At 36.4% G+C, this 22,737-nt stretch overlaps 2 protein-coding genes across 4 annotated transcripts; one reads left to right on the forward strand and one right to left on the reverse strand.

Annotated features, from left to right (window-relative positions):
• Positions 1-601: 601 nt before the first annotated feature.
• On the reverse strand, positions 602-11,968 carry LOC132556973 (regucalcin-like). Of its 3 annotated transcripts, none has more exons than XM_060221447.1 (7): positions 11,904-11,968; positions 8,895-9,066; positions 8,314-8,493; positions 7,388-7,597; positions 4,735-4,860; positions 3,508-3,611; positions 602-713 (listed from the first exon to the last, which is right to left on the reverse strand). In XM_060221447.1, the coding sequence occupies exons 2-7, from the start codon at positions 9,049-9,051 to the stop codon at positions 609-611; spliced, it is 882 nt and encodes a 293-aa protein (XP_060077430.1). In that variant the 5' UTR covers positions 9,052-9,066; positions 11,904-11,968; the 3' UTR covers positions 602-608. The 3 variants fall into 3 exon arrangements, with proteins under 3 accessions (XP_060077430.1, XP_060077437.1, XP_060077423.1); XM_060221454.1 differs by lacking the exon at positions 602-713 and adding an exon at positions 1,659-2,085; XM_060221440.1 differs by lacking the exon at positions 602-713 and having other exon boundaries at positions 2,984-3,611.
• A 112-nt stretch (positions 11,969-12,080) lies between these two features.
• On the forward strand, positions 12,081-22,547 carry LOC132557349 (XK-related protein 6-like). Its single transcript, XM_060221843.1, has 3 exons — positions 12,081-12,640; positions 20,529-20,755; positions 21,868-22,547. The coding sequence occupies exons 1-3, from the start codon at positions 12,081-12,083 to the stop codon at positions 22,545-22,547; spliced, it is 1,467 nt and encodes a 488-aa protein (XP_060077826.1).
• Positions 22,548-22,737: the final 190 nt, after the last annotated feature.

The raw sequence follows: 22,737 nt of genomic DNA on the forward strand, positions 1-22,737 counted from the left end.
CCCTTCACCTCCATGGATCCACAGGATGGGGAACAAGAAGGGGTCGTAAAGACTTTGAAAGACGACGGAGCTCTAATATAAACCTCCAGGTGGGAATTTATAAAGAAATTTTAACCACAAACCTTAGGTGGGAATTCATGAATGGATTTTAATTACAAACCTTAGGTGGGAATTCATGAAGGAATTTTAGCCACAAACCTTAGGCGGGAATTCATGACAGAATTTAACCACAAATTTACTGTATACAATATTACAGTGTTACGAACACGTAGAAACTTTTACCCTAAATAGTAAAATTAGAGACACGCTGGAACTTTCATCCAGACATTAGTTATTTTTCTCCGAATCAACACCCTAAAAGATTATAATACCGGGACTCGTCGCTCAAGCCTACATATAGAACTACAAGTACGTGTCTCACAATTTCATTACATGCCATGTGTACAGTAACCTTCATATAAATAGCGTGTAACATGAGGGATTACACATAACAGGAATCAAAGTGGGCTGCACGTGTTTAAAGAAACTTTTTTATTGGAAACTTGAGAAGTAGAGACGATTGTAATGAACTTTCCAACTGACTAAAATCATGTTTCCTCATTATCATCTTATCGCCGTGTAAATCCGATGTAAGTCGTATAAAATTGAAGACACGAAGCCAGCCCAGAATGTTCTTGCTGCAACTGATGCGTGTTTTCATGAAGTTTCCTCTCCTGGTAAAAGCAAAACAACCATATGATTCCGTAATATTCCTTGTTTGGCTCTACTATACCTTATTCTAAATATGTATTGAAGTGTGTTACTATGTTGTGTGTCTGGGTTGCAGGTTGTAGACAAAGGTGGTGGGGTACAAGTCAGGCGTTTGTAACCTGCACGCCATGTTGTAATGCGTATATTTGAAGAGTGACACTGTTCAGAATATACACAAATAATGAACGTTCTTTTAAAATAACTCAATATTTAAAATTATGAAGTTTATTTATTGATTTACATCTTTCCCCACCAATCTGGATTTTCTCAGCCACCTTTTAGGCTTCCAACAATTCTGACCTTCAGTATTGCTCTCAAATCCTCAAGGACGAAAACCCAACAAAATGCAGTTCGACTTTTTACTTGGCTCTATTTCACCTTCGTTTTGAAGCGCTCATGTATTCAATTTCAGGGTCCATCTTGCCTTAGATTCAACGAAGGCACAATTCTTTTCCTAATCAACGTTTTGATGTTTTGCTCAATGCTATAGAATATTTTGCTTCAGCAACTTAAACTCAAACTGCGTGTTATCAGAGACGTATATAACACTGTTATATACGTCTCTGGTGTTATACATAGTGGTTTGACAGTTTTTAATAGACAAAATAAATATTCGCTGTAGTTTTCGTGATTTTTTTCTAAGAACATCGTGGTCATTTCTCTGCGTTATGGACAAAGTTTTATATTTCAAGTTAAAGACCGAAGCGGTTGAAGCAGTCAGTTTCCAAGTGGTATCGTTTCATATGTTCAAAGTGAAATCATTAAGTAAGGCATAAATAGATGTGAGTTCTGATTTACAGATAAAAGAATGTATAACATCACCAACACAACATACCATTGTGTTTAATACAAGTGATTTTTTCACAATTAAACTGAAATCTTTTATTGTGGTACTGCACAAGTCTAAGAGGTCATTTGACGCGCTGCAGACCATGATTAAACTAGCCGTGTTTACAGATATGTACTTTTCCGCCTTCGGTTATCGAGTGAACGGTTAAACTCCTTTAAGTCATCAGTGAAGAGCACATTTCGCTGTTTATTGTAAGAAGACAGCGTGTGTTATTTCATCCCTATTAAGGTAATAAAACGGGTAACTGGGTGTCATATTATATGAAATTTAAATTCACATCAATTTCTGTCTGTTACGCACACGGTACGCAAGTTGTCTGGACTTAATTCAATTTCCTTTGCCTGATTTTGCCCGTATTTATGTTATTTGAAACTTCCTCTAAAGAAATAGCGATAATAATATTTAGCTACGGAATCCAAAATCGTCGGCTGTCAGCCATTTTTATTTTCAGACCAGTCCCAAAATCAAACGGGGCCCGGAAGAACCTACAAATGAAATTAGAGAAATATTCATGCATTATTTCTCGAGAAATAGCGATAACAAAAATTTCATGGTCAAAATCCAAGATGGCCACCTAACTACAGTTTTGTTTTCTTAATCAATTCCAACACGAGATGATGCATACCTCGGGACCAAGAAGAATCTTCATACGGAATTTGAGAAAGATCCATTCCATAATTCTCAAGAAATAGCCATTGTGAATTTTCCTTGTCAAATACAAGATGGCCACCTTTTGGCTATTTTGTTTTTGCAATAATTTTCAAAATCAAACGGGCACAACTATGGCCCAAGGAAAACCTATAAATGAAATCTGAGAAAAATCCACCAGGTACATTTCGAGAGATGGCGACAAAAGACTTTCAACTTTAAAATCCATGATGGCCGCCTGTCGGTGAATTTTTCTTCCTATTCAATCTTCAAGGGAGATAATGAACACCTAGAGACCAAGGAGAATTCAATATGAAATTTGAAAAAAGATTCATAAGATACCTCTCTAGAAACAGCGATAATAAAGTATTATTGTAAAAATTCTTGATGACTGCCTGTCCGTCATGATGATTTTTTTTTATTCGGATCTGTCCCAAACTGGGACAATGCACAAATGCAGATGAAGGGAAATCTTCATAACGAGGAGTATTTAAACACAGAACAACGAAGTTGGATAGATGTACCACGGCCACACACGGTGATTTGAACAGCCAACCTGATGATGATGGTGGCCAAAAAAAGGACAACAGACTACGGGTGAACAATAATTTGAATATGTTTAGTGGATACTATATAGTATGATTTAATTTGATGTGGGAGGATTAAGATAAGATAGATAAGGTCATAGATTTGATGGAAATCAGACCTGAAGGAGTTTAATGAAAAGTAAATAAGTGCTGTATGATAGTTTTATTTCTTGGTTGGTATATATACTTACTATCTAATGTGCTTTCTGTACAACCTTTATAACATGCTATTAAGCAAATATACTTTAAATACCAAACAGTTGGTGAAGACTTAAGTATACTTCAGATCATGGTAACGCCTTAACCATTTGAAGGACAAAGGCACCAACTAGAGGTCCACACAACAGCTGGACATAGCCTCTATAATGTCATGTTATTTTTAATCCGAGCAGATCTCCCATGAAATGCATGAATATATGTATGACTATAGTGTTGGAGTATCTGACTAATACATAACTTTTGCTTCCAGAGAATTTTATCTAGAGGTAACACAACATAAAGTGAAGTCCCTTTTATTTATCTTATCAGATATATAATGGGTGACTGCCACTCTCATCTGTTATATTTGTTAGCTGCTTGACCTCTGACCCCAAGTCCTGTAACTCTGAACACAGATCCTGCCAAAGGCTCCTCTTTTAGCACCTCATTCAATGTTAGGTTCTCCACACTTACGTGCTTGGCACATGAAGTAACATAGAGATCTTCAAAGTTATCTCCCCCAAAACAACAAGATGTTGTTCGCTTGCTTGGAATCTCTATCACTTGTAGCTCCTCACCTGTAGGAGAGGAAAATATTGTGTGATATTATTTCAAGTAATTGTACCTCTCTGCATTTGAATACAAACACAGTTCCCAGAAAACCTTTTGGTATTTTGGAGTAAACTAGAATACAACAGTAAAACATAAATTAAGTCAATTGTAGAATATCACATGTACCTACCTTAATCAAGATCATACATAACCCCTTACCCGTCTCAGGATCACATCTAACCCCTTACCTGTCTCAGGATCACATCTAACCCCTTACCTGTCTCGGGATCACATCTAGCTCCTTACCTGTCTTATGATCACACCTAACCCCTTACCTGTCTCAGGATCACATCTAACCCCTTACCTGTCTCAGGATCACATCTAACCCCTTACCTGTCTCGGGATCACATCTAACTCCTCACCTGTCTCAGAATCACATCTAACACCTTACCTGTCTCGCGATCACATCTAATCCCCTACCTGTCTCAGGATCTTATCTAACCCCTTACCTGTCTCGGGATCACATCTAACCCCTTACCTGTCTCGGGATCACATCCAACTCCTCACCTGTCTCAGAATCACATCTAACCCCTTACCTGTCTCGCGATCACATCCAACTCCTCACCTGTCTCAGAATCACATCTAACCCCTTACCTGTCTCAGGATCACATCTAGCCCCCTACCTGTCTCAGGATCTTATCTAACCCCTTACCTGTCTTGGGATCACATCTAACCCCTTACCTGTCTCGGGATCACAACTAACCCCTTACCTGTCTCGGGATCACATCTAACCCCTTACCTGTCTCAGGATCATATCTAACCTCTTACCTGTGGATCATATCTAACCTCTTACCTGTCTCAGGATTATTCTGAGTTATACTCAGAAGTTCCTCGAAATATTGAAATTGTTCATGGTTTTAAAAGAAGCATGCCATTAACTATAACTAAAACCATGTGTAATTTCCTCAAAACTTCATACAACATATTCTGTTGGAATTAATTTTATATTGTACTATGTCTTAATTCTGGTCAAACATCAGGAATACATCTGTAATATATTATCATATGAAATCATGAATTAAGAGAACCCTTGGTTTCAACAAAAATCCATCCCCTATGAAAATCAATTATCTTACAATATGTACTTACCAGTGTTTGGGTCATATCTAACAACTCTCCCAGCTGAAAAACAGGCCACCCATAACTTATCTTCCATGTCAATTGTCATCCCGTCAGGATAGCCATTAGCTACATCGACAGCATCTCTCCTATTACCTGTAGACAGGTGTAACAAAATCAATGAATTGTATCAGATATAAGACAGCCAAAGTCAATGTACTGTCTCAGATATAAGACAGCCAAAGTCAATGTACTGTCTCAGATATAAGGCAGTCAAAGTCATTGTACTGTCTCAGATATAAGGCAGTCAAAGTCAATATACTGTCTCAGATATAAGGCAGCCAAAGTCAATATACTGTCTCAGATATAAGGCAGCCAAAGTCAATATACTGTCTCAGATATAAGACAGCCAAAGTCATTATACTGTCTCAGATATAAGGCAGTCAAAGTCAATATACTGTCTCAGATATAAGGCAGCCAAAGTCATTATACTGTCTCAGATATAAGGCAGTCAAAGTCATTATACTGTCTCAGATATAAGACAGCCAAAGTCAAGGTACTGTATCTTATATAAGGCTGCAAAAGTCAATGCAATGTTTCGGAAATGACAATCAACCAACACAAATTCTCTTTGGAATATTGGCATGACATTGGTAAAAGGAATGAATAATGGACCTCAGACACAATCATAAGACAGGTTAGCTGTGTTTTATTGTGATCTGACCCACTTATTCACCAATGGCTCCACTGTAGAAGGGAAGATGTTGAACAAATCAGAAATAGTCTGAAGAGATAAGAGAATGATGATTTCCGAGGAGTTATATATATGTTTTATTTATACAACATTTAAAACCATGTATATGTAATATGAAACACTCTTCAGATTCCTATAAAATGGCCAGTTAGAAAATCTAAAGGAAAATTTGTGTATAATATTCTAAAGAGAACAGTCACCCTTGCCAGGCATTTTAATGGCCAGTGAAGTGTATGTACAGAGATATACAGAGTGTGAAATGAAAATGAAAAGGATAGCAATCATTTTGTACAATTTTCTTGACATACATATGTAAAAACAAATGAGAAAAATGAGAAAAATTTGCCATTAGCCTAAACAGAGATTATGTTATACAAGGGAAGCAACTCCTTTTATACTGTGTATGATAGTGATTTTTAATTGAAATTAAACCCAAACATTTTATTCTTGAAAATACAAATATTTTTCAAATATGCTGAAAATATTCAGAAACTAGATATGTCAGTACAACAAGAATGCCCTCGGGGACAAAATTGAAAATGTACAGTGTTTGAAATTTTCTAAGGCCAAGGAGTATAGATCTACGCGTATAAATATTATCTAACCCAACTAATTTGACCAGCGTTTTTCTATAATACATGTATATACCAAATTTCAATTCAAAATGTCTGACTGAGATAATGAGCTATAGATTGTCTGAAAATTTTGAAGTGCAAGGGGCATAACTCTGTCAAATTAAATTCAACCTGAAGTGAATAATCTTGAAATTAGTGTAAATTAAAATTTGACAGAGATTTATATTAGTGACATTAAAAAGTACAATTAATTGTAGAAAACCCTTTAGAAGTGAATGCACCTGATTTTCAAGGACTGAAATAATGAACTAACTTACATGTGTGTGCTGCAATTCAATGACAAGTGTTTCACATTACAATTTTTGTTTTATATTCATACTTATAACTGTTTATTTAAATGAAATATATCGTTTCTTGTATAAAAGTATAACAAGTTTTCATTTATGTGTTAGTTATTCATTACTGTCACGCCATGTTGTAAGACACGTACTGGTAAACAACCGATGAAAATACAGTCAATCGTCGATGCACAATATCACCGTTCATAGAACCACGGCTAAGTTGAACCATCAGATAAGTCGAATATTTCATTTGGTCCCATCGATTTTGACTTGTCCATGTTGTAATGTATGTTAAATTTTATCGGAGTACACAACATAAATAGAGAACAAATATTTAAAGGGCTTGATTATGAGGAAATTTGCTGCTCTGTAAGAAACTATATAAACACCTTCACATGATAATATCTCTCCACAACAATATTTTTTTTCAAGTGCATTGGACATGGATGCCAACCCCCCCATTTTATACAGAAGAGTGTAAGGAGACATCAATGACATTATAAGCAAAATAACCTAATACAAGTGATATTTCTGTCCTTTGAAATCAATGAGTTTACGCAATTTAAAACACAAGTCCAGTTTAATGTGGAGACTACAAAATGTATCCTTACTTTAAACTGTGCAGCAACATTACAATGGTGATCAACCATTTGATTTTTATACACATTTGGCTTGGTGAAACACTATAAAGAATAGGATGCTTTAGAATTTCTTTAAATATAAACCTTATTTATTTTACAACAACTACGAATAAAGCTTTCAGCTTATATGAATCACTCTTGTTGGCCTTGATGGAAGCGGGCATGGGATCTTACTGTGGGAGAAAACTTAATTACCAGTGAAAACCCACATAGTCAGACAAGTAACTCCATATCTTTTTCAACGAACGCACACTGACTCATTAAACATGACGAAGCTATGCTACACTAATGATAAAGTTATTTAAAGTTAAAAACACAGGACACAGGAACATGAGGGCAACTCAAAGGCAATTTTGAAAAAAACAATCTTACTGATATTTCCTGTCTCTGCATCATAATCGAATGCGTAGATTTTCTTCAAGGGAGAGTCAATAAAATACATGGTTTTGTTGTCCAATGTCCAGGCGATGCCATTGGATATGCTGACCTTGTCCATGTGACTCCTCAGTCCTGAACTGTCAAAACTGTACAAACACCCACGCTCTAACTCAATGCTGTCTTTAAACTCCTTGCCCATTGTTCCTGAAATAACAAACATTTGAAATACATTGTATAGTAACTATCATGTAAAAGTATCCCACCTTCTGTTCCTTATTTTACCACACATTAAAGTTTGTGAGTTATCCCCCCTACAACATATGTAATGTTTACCTGTCAAGCCTCCCGATCCTGTCACACTTTCCATCGTTGTACCTGTGAACCTGTGAGTTATCCCCCCCTCTACAACATATATAATGTTTACCTGTCCAGATTTGTCCGTTCCTGTCACACTTTCCATCGTTGTACCTGTGAGTTATTCCCCCTACAACATATGTAATGTTTACCTGTCAAGACTCCCGATCCTGTCACACTTTCTATCATTGTACCTGTGAGTTATCCCACCCCCCTACCCCTACAACAAATGTAATGTTTACCTGTCCAGAGTTGTCCGTTCCTGTCACACTTTCCATCGTTGTACCTGTGAGTCATCCCCCCTACACCACATGTAATGTTTACCTGTCAAGCCTCCCGATCCTGTCACAATTTCCATTGTTGTACCTGTGAGTTATCCCCCCTACAACATATGTAATGTTTACCGGTCAAGCCTCCCGATCCTGTCACACTTTCCATCGTTGTACCTGTGAGTTATCCCCCCTACAACATATGTAATGTTTACCTGTCCAGAGCTATTCGTTCCTGTCACACTTTCCATCTTTGTACCTTTGAGTTACTCTCCCTCTGCCAAACATAATATTTACCTGCCCAGAGTCGTCCATTCTTGTCACATTTTCCGTCATTGAACCTATCTGTTGTCTCCTCTTCTACAGTATGTAATGGTGTGACTTTTTCTGTGTCCCATTCGAGATGACAGATACTCCTGTTCTTACCGATGATGTAACCCCCTGTCTTGCTCGGCACTATGAAGCTCACTGGTCCCTCTAACAAATCACATTAAACAAAAGAATATAATGACAGACAAATTTTTGAAAAGACGGGCTTATTTCAGGTAGCAAGATATATTCCGTAAGTTAAATCTTGTAGAAAATCTCGGGTAATAACATATTGATCAGTCTATATAATCAGTTTGTCTTTCTTACTCTAATACATGTTTACAGCCATTCTATTCAGCACTGTACAAATATCACACAGGTACAAACACAACAGGTGTCACACAGGTATCTAGTAACAAAGACAACAACTGATTATCTAGTGACAAACACACAGACATCATCTGATAATTTATTTCAAATAATGAAAAGATAAATATCTTCTTAAAATGAAAAAGAATCCGACAAAAGAACTCTCTATTAACTGTGTAACCCACATCATTCGATCTTACCTAGATGGATTTTCTCATCAACACCTGTTGAAGATCTCCATCTGTGTATGTCACCTTCCCAAATATCTACATACAGGAGAGTGCCAGTCTCTTCGTCCCAGTGTGGCCCCTCCCCAGTTGTGCGGGCACTGTTCTTAAGGACCACTTCAACCGACATTCTGCGTTGCTTTATCTGCAAAGGCAAGTTTGATTAACATTACAATGTAGTTCCATACATTGTCATCAGTTGACATTCTCACTGTGGTGTCCAGTATAACAAGAATGGGTCAGAGTCATAGTGTTAAAAATAACTGTCATTCAGTACGCTTCTTTTGCGCATTTAATAGAGCCAATAAATCATCGTGCTGAAGATACAGGTTTGGTTCCTGGGTGAGGTACTTGACAGGAATACATATTTTCTTTGCTCTTTTACACTATAAAATTTTGTATTTTTCCCTATACCATACTAACATATATAGCACTGCAAAAGCAAAGGATTTCTTCTCTGTCAAAGTTATTGAGATAAGTCTTCAGGGGACAAAAGTCTTTGTGGAGAAGGAAGTAGAAGAAACAAGTCACCTTACCCTGGGTACTAGTGTGTAAAATGGTAGGAAGTCCCCTTTAGACTGGTGGGGTCAAGGTCAAGGGTTATTGGTTACTGACCATTGATAAGGTCAGGTGTAAATGGTGCCGACTACAAGTTACTGACCATCATTAAGGTCAGGGGTCATTGGTACCGATATTACTATTAATTTGTATCTGACTTGAGAGTTGGCAGTCAATACTTCTAGCCACAACAAATTCTTCCCAATTTTTCCAGGACATTACAAGAGCTTCGAGGATTTTTTTTCTATCCTGTACTGATTGAGGCTACAATTTGCATAATAATTGATGTTACTCATTGTCATGAACTTACAGAGCAATTAAGTTTAAAATATTACTAGGTTCACATAGTGAAGGGCTTTACAAAGTCATACGATGGTGGATAGATTGTCCAGCTGTTCTTTGCATGGATGCTAAATGGAACATGTACTTTTTCATGCAAATGTATATGTATGTATGTATGTATGTATGTACATTATGTACATGTATTCAAGGAGATTTGAGATTGAGAACAAATATAAAACCTGGTGTTATAGGAGTGGATCGGTGTGGCTTGTATATAGTGTTAAATGTATTCTCTGTCACTTAGCTGACGGAGCATGCTTCTTTTTTTTTAATTCTTTTATTTTTTTTAAGGTTTTTTACATCATTTTTAAACATGGCAGTGACAAATATATTTGTATTCACGCATGCATGCATGCACATGCACCCACCATCACCTTCAAACACACATCATTACACACACACTTGTACAAGATGTTATTCCACCTCTTATCCATCTTTGCCATTATCATCATCATCGTCATCATCATCATCATCATCATCATCATCATCATCATCATCATCATCATCATCGTCATCATCATCATCATCATCATCATCATCATCATCATCAACAATCAGTCACCATCCTTATCTGCTAGTCAGCAAAGAAGAATTTGTCATTTCTTACATGTACATCTTCCACACTCACACACATATCCTCCTCACTCTTCACCCTTCATCCCCCCACCCCTCCCCCCACACCCCCACTCACCTATACACATTTTCATCTCTCACCTACTGATCCACTAATTTTTTTACACAAAGAAAGATGAAGGAAAATGTATCATAAGAGAGAGACAGACAGAGAATTTTTATATTTTCCAAACCAAAAAGATAACTTGTTAGTTTTTTCTCCTTCCTCATTCCATTGTGTTCTTGATCTCACCAAATTAACTTTTGATGTGTCCATGATCATAAACAGGTAAGGGATATTGCTTTTTTGTATCTAAAATAACATTTTGTAATAATTCTATATATTTTAAGTTTTTTTTTTCTTTCTTGACTCTGAATTCAAAATTATTATTAAATAAGATAGCCACCCCTCTTGAGTTTGACTTGAAGAAACTGAAAAAACAATCATAACCCAGTTTGTTTCTGATAACATGTTCTTGGTTCTCAACAAAATGAGTATCCTGAAGACAGTAAATATTTTACTTCTTTTCATGAAAAAAGGAGGAAACACCTTAACATTTTAGCTGTTCACCTAAACCCTGAATTTATGCCGACAGAATAGCTTTATCACCCATTGATATTTTGTTGTCAAAATCCTTCACAACCGCTAACTTATATTACACGCCCTTGTTTTGAATTTTTGTTCCACCCCTGCAGCTGGAAAAAGGAAGTCATTTTAGAAAATTAGGCTCTGAAACAAGTTTCTTTTGCTCAGTTGGTAGAGCCAGAGGACCTGAGTTTGATTCCTGGTTGGGACACTCAACAGTATCGAATGTGAATTTTCCCTTGTTCTGTTACACTTGTATGTTTTTACTTAGCACATCAAGATTAGTTCAATGCCAACTTCAGCCAAACATGAACAAGAAGTAAAATGTGCCTGACATAAGAAACTTACATCTGGCTATAATACTGTCACAAAGTTACACTTTAATTGTAGTAGAATTTTGTGAGTGAATGACTATATTTATATGGGTAAGGTTAACTTGTACTGTTGTCCAGGTAGGGTGATCTATTTTTAGCCACCTTACCTGTGAAGCCAGTCTGGATACCTGCTCTATTCATAACGTAAGCAGGTCGAGAGGTCTTACCAATGTAATGTTGAAAGTGTAGATGTTTAAGTAATGCAATGCATTGTGGCCACTGGTATGAACGTTTTCTTCGTGAGTAGTGTTCGTTTGTTTGGTCAGACAGAGCCTGATAATTCGATCGTGCAGACATTTTTCGACACACCCACCTCCCTCTCCTCCCGGGAGTAACGTTTAAGTTCTTATTATATAGCCAGTATTTCCTTGTGTATCTGGTTCTTGTTGTAAAACGAAAGTAAACTGCTGGTTTTAAGTTTTGATATTAGTACTTTCAAGTTGCATGTCTACCAACCATTTTCATATTTCTATATATCGGCGTGACGATGGAGAGTACATGTGTACTTACCGTTTGTCTTTGTCGGTATTTTGTTCGAAGTGATCCTGTGCGGACATGGATGAATAGAGCACGTTGCAATACCCCGTTTTTGGCCCCTCAAAAACATAATCCAAGCGTCAACTGTGGATCGACTATCAACAACAAAACGCACAGGTGACCCTGACAGGGTGTGAAGTAAACATCGAAATGGCTTCGTTCTCGGGTGGCGTGTCAAGTTCACGCTGTAACGGCCGAGGTAAGAGGATCCAGACACGGCGGACAAAATGCAAACTAACCCCAGATCAGGAACGGACGGTCAATGGGTATTCAGAAGACTCCATCCAGTTACAGGTCCTGGAGGACACGACCCATGCAGACCGCCCGACCCAGCCCTCCGCCACGGTTTTCCGGAGAAACAGTTTTCTAGAATACGATCTGATCGACCATACAGACGGTTCATATCGTTACCCTTTTACCAAAATAGACCTTTTTATCACGGTGTGTTCTACTCTATTTTTCCTGTATGACTTTGTGTCGGACATTGTACTTACTGAAGAGTACTTCAGACACGGACGTTACCTCGCATTTTGGCTCACGGCTAGTTTTACTTTGGTGCCCGCGGTCATATCTAATGGTTTAAGTGTACAATGGTACTACCTCGACTACACCCGTGAAAAGGAACAACCGGAGATCGTTAGGACGTCATTGTGTACATGGTTCTGTCGTGTATTCTTCACGTTCCCTCTCATGATGGGACCAGCAGTGCGGTAAGAATCGGACAGGATTTGATCACGGATACCAGTCTTGTCTGTCAATAAATGTACGCTCGGATTGATAAATGTTTATCAACAGATGAGCCTGGTACCTGTGCTTTGATATCGGTATATCGCCATAATATAATGATATTAATGATAAATGTTCAGTCACATGCATGATATAATGTGGAGCATATTTTTCTCTCTCTCTGAAAGTGATTTAAGTTGTGTATCTCTTGTTTCTCTTTTCATGGGCTTTAAACATAGTGAACATGCCTTTGATTTATTACACGTATAACTCTAATGTACAAAATGCATGTTTTACACAAAACACATACTACTGATTATATTTATGCCCTGGTAAAGAAACTGAGTCGTCTATCTAAACATTGGATTTGAATGAAGGGTGGAGTGCTTGTGGACAAATCCCAAACTCTATAGAAATTTATCTGAATATTTTTCATTTAATTATTGTTAGGTCTCGTTTTTTCATTTTTACAAATAAAAGTAATAATAACTTAACAACAGCGATTGCATTCAGCATAATACTAAGATCGTGGATATGTACAACATCACTTCGTTTTTATTAAAAATGTCAAACACCATCTTCTGTAGAGTAGATATTATATCCTAGAGGTGTGTGAAACTGACACCATGTTCTATATGGTAGATAACCCAGAGATGTATGAAACTGACACCATGTTCTATATGGTAGATATCTCTAAGATGTATGAAACTGACACCATGTTCTATATGGTAGATATCTCTGAGATGTATGAAACTGACACCATGTTCTATATGGTAGATATCTCTGAGATGTATGAAACTGACACCATGTTCTATATGGTAGATATCCCAGAGATGTATGAAACTGACACCATGTTCTATATGGTAGATATCTCTGAGATGTATGAAACTGACACCATGTTCTATATGGTAGATATCTCTATGATGTATGAAACTGACACCATGTCCTATATGGTAGATAACCCTGAGATCTATGAAACTGACACCATGTTCTATATGGTAGATATCTCTAAGATGTATGGTGCTGACACCATGTTCTATATGGTAGATAACCCTGAGATCTATGAAACTGACACCATGTTCTATATGGTAGATATCTCTATGATGTATGAAACTGACACCATGTTCTATATGGTAGATAACCCTGAGATCTATGAAACTGACACCATGTTCTATATGGTAGATATCCCTGAGAAGTATGAAACTGACACCATGTTCTATATGGTAGATATCTCTAAGACGTATGAAGCTGACACCATGTTCTATATGGTAGATATCTCTAAGATGTATGAAACTGACACCATGTTCTATATGGTAGATATCTCTATGATGTATGAAACTGACACCATGTTCTATATGGTAGATATCCCTGAGAAGTATGAAACTGACACCATGTTCTATATGGTAGATAACCCTGAGATGTATGAAACTGACACCATGTTCTATATGGTAGATATCTCTAAGATGTATGAAGCTGACACCATGTTCTATATGGTAGATATCCCCGAGATGTATGAAACTGACACTGTTTACACCACTATTTGTACGTATATTCCAGAGATACATAAAATTGAATAATTATGCATGATACGTGTCTCAAGGCCATTGCCACGTTTCACTAACTTTATAAGATGACTATCAGTGTAGATATTTGGGGCAAATTATTTATGCAGAGAATTATATAGGGCATCAATTGGTCAATGTTGTGACTAAACATACCACAGATAACCCAAGGTGTGCGTCATACATTTTATATCTATACTTTTGACCAGTGTATACCATGACTGCGCTGACTTTGTATATTATGGTAACTAGTATACTCTTCTATATAGAATGTTACAAACATTTTTATTAATGCCTTGTTATTTGTTCCTTTAAAATCTGTTATTCAAGCTGGTGTCAAGTAACACAAGTTACATTGTGAAGTATGAACAGTGAACAGTAAGATTTAGGTTGGCAAATGTGGCGCTAGATTGAGAGTGGGTTGAATACATCAGTTAATTGTCATTGCTATGACATAGCGATTTAGAACTTCATTCACCATGAAAGCGTTTTGTATTTTTTGTACGATACACAGAGCAGAGTGCTGTACAACATAATACGTAGATCTTAGGGGTAATCTGTCATTATGATTAATACATGTACAAAGTCCTGCTCATTTATATGTTAAAATTCCCTTTTCAACTTTCAAAATGCAGCACATACATTTTGATTTGAACAAGGGTATACATTGTACCAAGATATGTCTGCAGACAGAGCAGAAGCTAAAGGGAGACCGAGGGGAATGATTTCATCTTTTTGAAATATTTCTTATAAGTTTGTGAAGCCAGTGTGGTCAATATTTAAAAGGAGATCCAAGAGGAAGACTGCAAAGATTTGAACTCAGGACCTCCACACTAGACACAGATGCTCAAGGCCTAATAACCAAATCAGCTCCTTAGTAACCAACAAAACAACCTACTTTATATCCAGAAATTCTGTGAAATGTTGAAACTAGTAAGTAAATACCATACCTACTATGGGCTGGTTTTGTTCCCCCTGCCACTATGGTAGGGTGTTACATGTATATAGTGTTTACCCATGTCTGTCTCATTACCTCGAGACTTGTTCAGTTCCTCTCAAGTGATTACGTTCATATTTACACAATGCATGTACTATTATTTCTCATGACACTAAGATTTGTGTCTGATCAAAGTTTACTCTATACTATACGTGGGAGACTTTTATGTCTTATCAACATTTCCTGGTTCTGTTTCACCCCTAGCACTGGAATCTCATCGTTACAGCTCTCTGTGTTGAAGGACGTATAAATTTGATCAATTATATCAAAAAAGGTATTACCTCTAATATATAGGAGATTTAATAGATGTATTATCAGTGTGTACCTCTACGATTTGTTCCACTATTTACCCTCTTGTGTAATCACTAGCTCAGTATAGCTATGAATAAATGAATACCTCATTTTTACAAATTATTCCTTTAAGATTATAAAAAGATCAATCACTCCCTCCCTGTATGGAATGCCTGGTCTGGACTGGTAGTTGTGCATTTGTCAGTCACCAGAGAATGTTAGACAGGTATCCATTGTTTATTTCAATGTAAAAATTCAATATTTAAATACCTGTCTATATTGGTTGAGCTCTACACATCCTTTAAACTCAAGTTTTTAATTAAAATTCTATATAAAAACATATTGTTATGTAATTGAGAAAATTTTTAGGTGAAGATTTTCTACCCTAGATGAATACATGTTCATGTCTTGAACACAATGGCCACACGTAATTATGACTAAAGACTTAGATGTAAGATATTAGAAGTCAATGATATGAGGTAGTGAATACAAATTAAGGAAACATAGATTTTTGGTAGCGTGACTTGCAGTTTACATGTAAATAACAACAGATTTTGGGTGGCATAACTTGTTCCTCTGTACATCACAACAGATTTTTGGTGACATAACTGGCTGTTTTCCTGTACATCACAACAGATTTTTGGTGCCATAATTTGCTGTCCTTTTGTACATCACAACAGATTTTTGGTGACATAAATGGCTGTTTTCCTGTACATCACAACAGATTTTTGGTGCCATAATTTGCTGTCCTTTTGTACATCACAACAGATTTTTGGTGACATAACTTGCTGTTCTTCTGTACATCACAACAGATTTTTGGTGACATAACTTGCTGTTTTCCTGTACATCACAACAGATTTTTGGTGACATAACTTGCTGTTTTCCTGTACATCACAACAGATTTTTGGTGACATAACTTGCTGTTTTCCTGTACATCACAACAGATTTTTGGTGACATAACTTTCTGTACATCACAACAGATTTTTGGTGCCATAACTTGCTGTCCTTCTGTACATCACAACAGATTTTTGGTGCCATAACTTGCTGTCCTTTTGTACATCACAACAGATTTTTGGTGCCATAATTTGCTGTCCTTTTGTACATCACAACAGATTTTTGGTGCCATAATTTGCTGTCCTTTTGTACATCACAACAGATTTTTGGTGACATGACTTGCTGTCCTTCTGTACATCACAACAGATTTTTGGTGACATAACTTGTTGTTTTCCTGACTAGAAAGCTGATGGTGCTCTAGACTTCTCTTTCTTGTTTGTATGAGATATTGATTGGCCCACAGCCCTGTGGATTACTGAAGCTTACAGAGGACTTTCCTTTAATTCAGGTTGGCACATTGGAGAGAGATTTTGCATAACACGTTGTTATGTTGCAGATTGGTATACACACACAGATATATATATATATATATACAGAAGTATATATATATATAAGTCATTCCTGCTGCTACAGTGGTATAACACATACTCCTGTTTACAGATCTAACTCATCACTGTGTGTAGTCGTGCTGAATTTAGAATCACTTGGATATTCCAAACACACCAGAACAAACACATTTTATCATCAAAGATGCTTGTATTATAATTAATCCATTGATAAATTTCTGTATTAGGGAGCCAACTTCTCTAGGATACATCAGTTTATATCCTCAATAGATGTAGGTTGGAATGAAGCATTAGATTTCTACTACATTGTATTTTCAATTTTATTTCGTGGAGGGGGTTTGTGTTTCATATAGAATGAATTTTGTGAGATTGTTGACCGGATAAGTTTGAAATTAACATGAAAAAAACTTTTTGTCCTCATTTTATTCTTACAAAAAAATGTTATTTCAATGTTAAATTTTTAATGTTTAACTCACGTAAAACGAACATGTATGTTGAAATAACATTAAAATTTAGTGGTTTAATTTCATATGTGATACTTAAGAAGTAAGACCTTATACACTGTTATCACTCTCTGCTTTTAGGAAAAGCATATACAGTATGTACTTATACGTGTATGGCTTAACAATGTTGCTAATTATTACAGTAACTAATGCTGCAGATTATCTTCAGTGCTTCAAATATTGCACTTCTAGTGGAACTTAAGGGAACTTTCTGATTTTCTTGGAATACTAATCTTTTTTTCCTCCATGGTGCTGCTACTATAGGTATTTGAATTGCTTGGCCAGCTCCTTTGATCCCTATCTGTTTATGTCTGTCCATTTGTCTCTCTGTCTGTCTGTACATCCATCTGAACCTGTAGATTAAAATTTGTATAAAGCTCCTTTGATCCCTGTCTGTATATGTCTGTCTGTTTGTTTCTCTGTCTGTCTGTACATCCATCTGAACCTGTAGATTAAAATTTGTATAAAGCTCCTTTGATCCCTGTCTGTATATGTCTGTCTGTTTGTCGCTCTGTCTGTCTGTACATCCATCTGAACCTGTAGATTAAAATTTGTATAAAGCTCCTTTGATCCCTATCTGTATATGTCTGTCTGTTTGTTTCTCTGTCTGTCTGTCTGTACATCCATCTGAACCTGTAGATTAAAATTTGTATAAAGCGCCTTTGATCCCTATCTGTATACCGGTATGTCTGTCTGTTTGTCTCTCTGTACACTTTCAGTTGGTTCAGCTTTGAGTTAAGCTGTCTAGATCCCTGTCTCTTTGTTTGTCTGTCTCTCTGTACGTCTGAATATTTAGCTAAGTTCAACTTTGTGTCTTAAGGATTCCTGTCTGTGTGTATGTCCTAGGCCTGTCGTCAAATGTGATGTAAATCCACAAGCAGAGGAAATGAATAAATCTATTATTAAAAAATAGGTCACAGTGACCTAAACTGTCCACTTTACAAACGTCATATTAGATAAACCTTGCTGTTATTTCTATCATTAGGGTAGTGGGGACTTGTAACATACCAACGCTAAACAGTGTGTAAATTATAAAACACTTTTCAAAATCAATATATATCATACTGCAGGAAATTAAACTATGGCAAATTAGACAAACTAACTGTGATTACAGTAACTCTGTATGTAGTTTATTAAATGTACTTTGTGCTGTGTACCAGAACCCTTTAAGTAGGTAGAGATGTTACATCAATGGGTGTGTGGTATTACGATTGTGTGGTATTACAATCGAAGAAGGCTGTCATGTACCTGTATCATGGTTGGATGGAGGAGATGAATGCCGTAACCGAAGAACTCCATACACCTGTAAAGTTGACTTTGTGATTGTTATTGAGCTAGGACAATACTCCACTCTAGGACAATACTCAGCTCCGTGTGAAGACTCCACCATAGCTACTTACATAGCGATATTGCATGTTCTAGACATCTGAACTATATCTCATTACCCTGTTCTGTTATACGTTTTATCTACTGACTATAAAAACAACCATGTTGATGGGGTTTCCTAGGGGGATATAGGGACTGTCCATATCCAGTAAATCATCCCAGTAAGATCTAGAGAATCAGATGGTTTAAAAAGAGCCAGAGAACATCTGTAATAGGGACCATTTGTAAGCAGGGTATTGTTTAAATATGATTGGAATTACCTGTTAAAACAATGTTAAAAAAATTCAGATCTATTTTTGAAAGCTTGTCATCAATATTGTGTTTAAGTACATGTTTATTTTTTAAATGAGCTACTCCTTTTGACAATGTCCCTCATGGGCGTCGTCTTGATATAAATAACAATGGTATTAGAATTGATACAGAGATTTGTTACAGACTTTGTACTTTTATTAAAATATTGCGCTGTTGTCATGTAAATTTGTCGTAATTTAGTTAATACTAGGGTTGGGTGACCTTGGATGAAAATCCAAGGTGTTTGGATCATAAAGCTGAGAAACAGACCAATCTATACTGTCCTTGGGCTTAACACTTTAAGCCCATTGTTCTGGATGAAATGTGATGTGTCTCTGTTATCATGTTCAGTGAGGTTGCCAACAGCTAATGTAAATCCACCTGAAAATGATCCAGTCTGACAGTTGACTAGATGATAAACTCAAAAACAACAAATCCAAGTTAATTCTCAGTCTTCTGTCCATTGTAAGGATTGTCACTGAGTAGTGAGTGAGGAGTGAGACAGATAGATGACCCAATTTACTTGTCTTGAATCTTAAACAGTTTCCAGTTCTGTAAAGGTACTTTATTATTGTTTGAATTTAAATCATTTATTCTTTTGATTGTCTAATATTAGCTCACCTGGTCTGAAGGGCCAAGGTGAACTTATGCCAGATATTGTGTGTCTGTTGTCTGTTCGTCATTCCATTGTCTGATGTCTGACGTTTGTAAATCAACTTTTATCATCCAACGACATCTTCTTAATCTTTGATCATCATTTAACTTGATTTATCTGGAAGGGGACCTCTGGAACTGGCCAAGCCCAGATATGGTTATTTCGTTATGATTGGTTTAAAAATCTTCCTCTCTGGAACTAAACATCAGTTATCACTCATATTTGACAGATAGTATTTCATGGTAATGAGAAATAAAAAATGTACAGATGATGGGACTGACCCCCAAAGGGCTAAAGGGTCCAATATGATGGGAAATAATGGAATCCCTTCAAAACTCCTGGTCATCTGTTGGGATGAAAGTATTCTGAACAAATTTAGTCAGGAGCATCCTAGAGGAGAGCTGGAATTAATTTTGTGTAAAAGATTGTTCTCAGGCTTGTGAGGTCTAAGGGATGGGGCCCAATAGAGCATGTTTGTAACTCTAGGGTCTGCAGAGGGGCAGGACCCATTATGGAAAAAAAGTAAAGACTTCAAAAAATTTTTTTGAAGATATTTTGTCAAAATTTAGTTTGAAACATTGAGATTCCTCCTCTTGATGGGAAACGTGTAACAATAATTAAAAAAAAAAGAATTTTTTTTACTAAAAGCTGAAAAATCCTGGTGAGCATTATAGACCCAAGGGCCTGTTATGGTTTGTATATTAAGTCTAGTTATGTTGCTCAATTACTTCTACATGTAAGACCAATGAAGTAAAATATTCTGAAGAAGAACTTCTTGATGTTTTAGACATGTGGAGTACATCTACCATGGATGTAAATCATGGACCAGTGAAGTTGATGATGGCGACAATAAGAAAACAAAAGACCATCATTACAAACAGATGTTGTATGAGGACAATGATGCCAGTTTGATACGGATGCTGGAAAGTTTTCTGGAGTCTGCACCTCAACTCATCATCCAGCTGTATATTATACTGACAGAGGAAAAACATGAAAGTCCTTTATTTTTCACGAGTAAGACCATGCACAATATATATATTTGTATTAATTTTCTATAGATTTTATTTTAATATTGCGATTATTCAAGATTGACTTTTATTTATTGATTTTCCAAATAATTGGAATGATAAATTTACTAATCCTCTACCAAATAATGTTTAATGACAATTGGACATAATTCTATTCATTCATTGGTCAGAAATAGTCACATGGTTGGAAGAGATTCCTTTATGAAGGAGTAGCGGGTATTCAAGTGTAAGCATTTACCGGTAATACAGACCATATTATGAAGTCATTATTGGACATCGTTTTTCTGGTTTTTAATCCACCATCAGATAAAAGACTATTCAAATTAGCCTTGGTGTATGTTTAGCCGTATGTCATCAGTCCGTCATTCTGTCCTGATATCGTAGTCCAGACATTGTATGTTCCCTTTGGTCCCCTGTTATTTTTGTTCAATTTTGAGAATGGTCAGTGAATAAATACAGAAGAATGGTGGCCATCTTGGATTTTTGCAGTTCTATTTTGTTATTGCTATCACTTGAGAAGACCTCACCATTGGTCCCGACTTGTGCATCTAAAATTTTTTACACTGATTAGAAAAATAAAATTTGCAGACAGGCTGACGTTTTAGAATTTGACAATTGAAGATTGTTCCTCTGTTCCTTGGGGAGTACTGAATGGATTGAAAAACAAGATGGCTGAAAAGTAGTCATGTTGGATTTAGACTTGTACAGTTAGTTAGACATTTCTCTAGATAAGGACGATAGATCTTAGATTAAACTCATTGACTGTTTATTGGTGTTATTATATCAATTGTCAATACAATATCAGATTATCAGCAAATAAAAGGAATAAGAAAAGAGGGCAAAAGATCTAACTTACAGTACAGAGACCAGGTTATACTACAACGGAGCCATCATCTTTTTTACTTGTAATTCTAATTGTTATCCAATGAAAGATAAAGTAGATTAGGGGTTTTCTGTGATGACAAAAACCTGTAAAGGTACACTGCATTTTATATTTTATGGTAAATTCAAATCTACTTTAAAGAAGAAATGATTTCTGTAACACAGTACATTGTAAGTGAGGCCAAGGGTACTAATATCTGTGTTGATCTGTTACAGTGTACATCCGCCCGGTGGCTATGATTGGGTCGTGGATTGGTCTGTCCTGGTCTCTGGTGTCCTATCACCGAGCTCTTCGTGCCATGCATTCTCATGAGTCGAACACCGGTAGTAGCTTCAGTGACCTGTATAAAAACATTGGTGGAGCCATTGGATACTTTCTGTGGCGAGCCTGTGAGGTTGGACCTCGTGTCGTCATTATAGCACTCTTTGCCTCACAACTTGGGTACCTAGTTCTAATTGCAGCAGGAGTACACTGGCTATGTATGTCCATGTGGCTGTTTTTCCAGAAAACTGAATTTTATCAGAATCGTCGTGATGAGATTATATTTAACATTGTGATAGGATATGTTTTGATATTTTGTTTTGTGAATACCCGCGATGGCCATACAAGATTTAGAGTCATGATTTACTATTTCGTGTTTTATTTTGAGAACTTTGCAATGCTCTTGTCCTGGACATACTTTACTCCTAACAAGAGTGACTGGTTCTACTTCCTGGCTATTTCCGTGGTAACGTCTGGCTGTGTGTGTCAGATCGTGTTCCAGATATTTTTTTACTTATGCTGTCACCCAAAGAAAATCAAGATTTGTCTGAATCCTTGTAAGGATTTCCTATTTTATCGGTCTGTGTGTCACAACCTTGACGAGGCTGACCGAGTACCTCCTGCTTATCTTTAGTAAACACACAGTTGTATGTACACATTATCCATATTTGTATTTACAATATTAATCTTAATATATATCTCTGTTAGTTAATTGGTTAGGTTACACATTGGTAAATTTTTTAATCTAGCCAAAATTAAAGAAAAATGGTAATATATGGAAGTTATTTTGATGGAAAACATGTTTGTTTATGAAGGCAACACAT

This window comes from Ylistrum balloti, unplaced genomic scaffold, assembly GCF_031769215.1.
Source record: "Ylistrum balloti isolate Yb309-2 unplaced genomic scaffold, AGI_CSIRO_Ybal_v1 Utg369652, whole genome shotgun sequence".
Lineage (NCBI taxonomy): Eukaryota > Metazoa > Mollusca > Bivalvia > Pectinida > Pectinidae > Ylistrum > Ylistrum balloti.

Coding starts and splice junctions, on each gene's coding strand:
- LOC132556973 (XM_060221440.1), bottom strand. CDS start 9,051: ATGTCGGTTGAAGTGGTCCTTAAGAACAGTGCCCGCACAACTGGGGAG. Junction 4,861..7,387: donor TGCAGAGACAGGAAATATCA/GTAAGATTGTTT, acceptor ACCTGTCTACAG/GTAATAGGAGAGATGCTGTC. Junction 3,612..4,734: donor TAGATATGACCCAAACACTG/GTAAGTACATAT, acceptor CCTCTCCTACAG/GTGAGGAGCTACAAGTGATA.
- LOC132557349 (XM_060221843.1), top strand. CDS start 12,081: ATGGCTTCGTTCTCGGGTGGCGTGTCAAGTTCACGCTGTAACGGCCGA. Junction 12,641..20,528: donor ATGATGGGACCAGCAGTGCG/GTAAGAATCGGA, acceptor TTGATGTTTTAG/ACATGTGGAGTACATCTACC. Junction 20,756..21,867: donor AAGTCCTTTATTTTTCACGA/GTAAGACCATGC, acceptor GATCTGTTACAG/TGTACATCCGCCCGGTGGCT.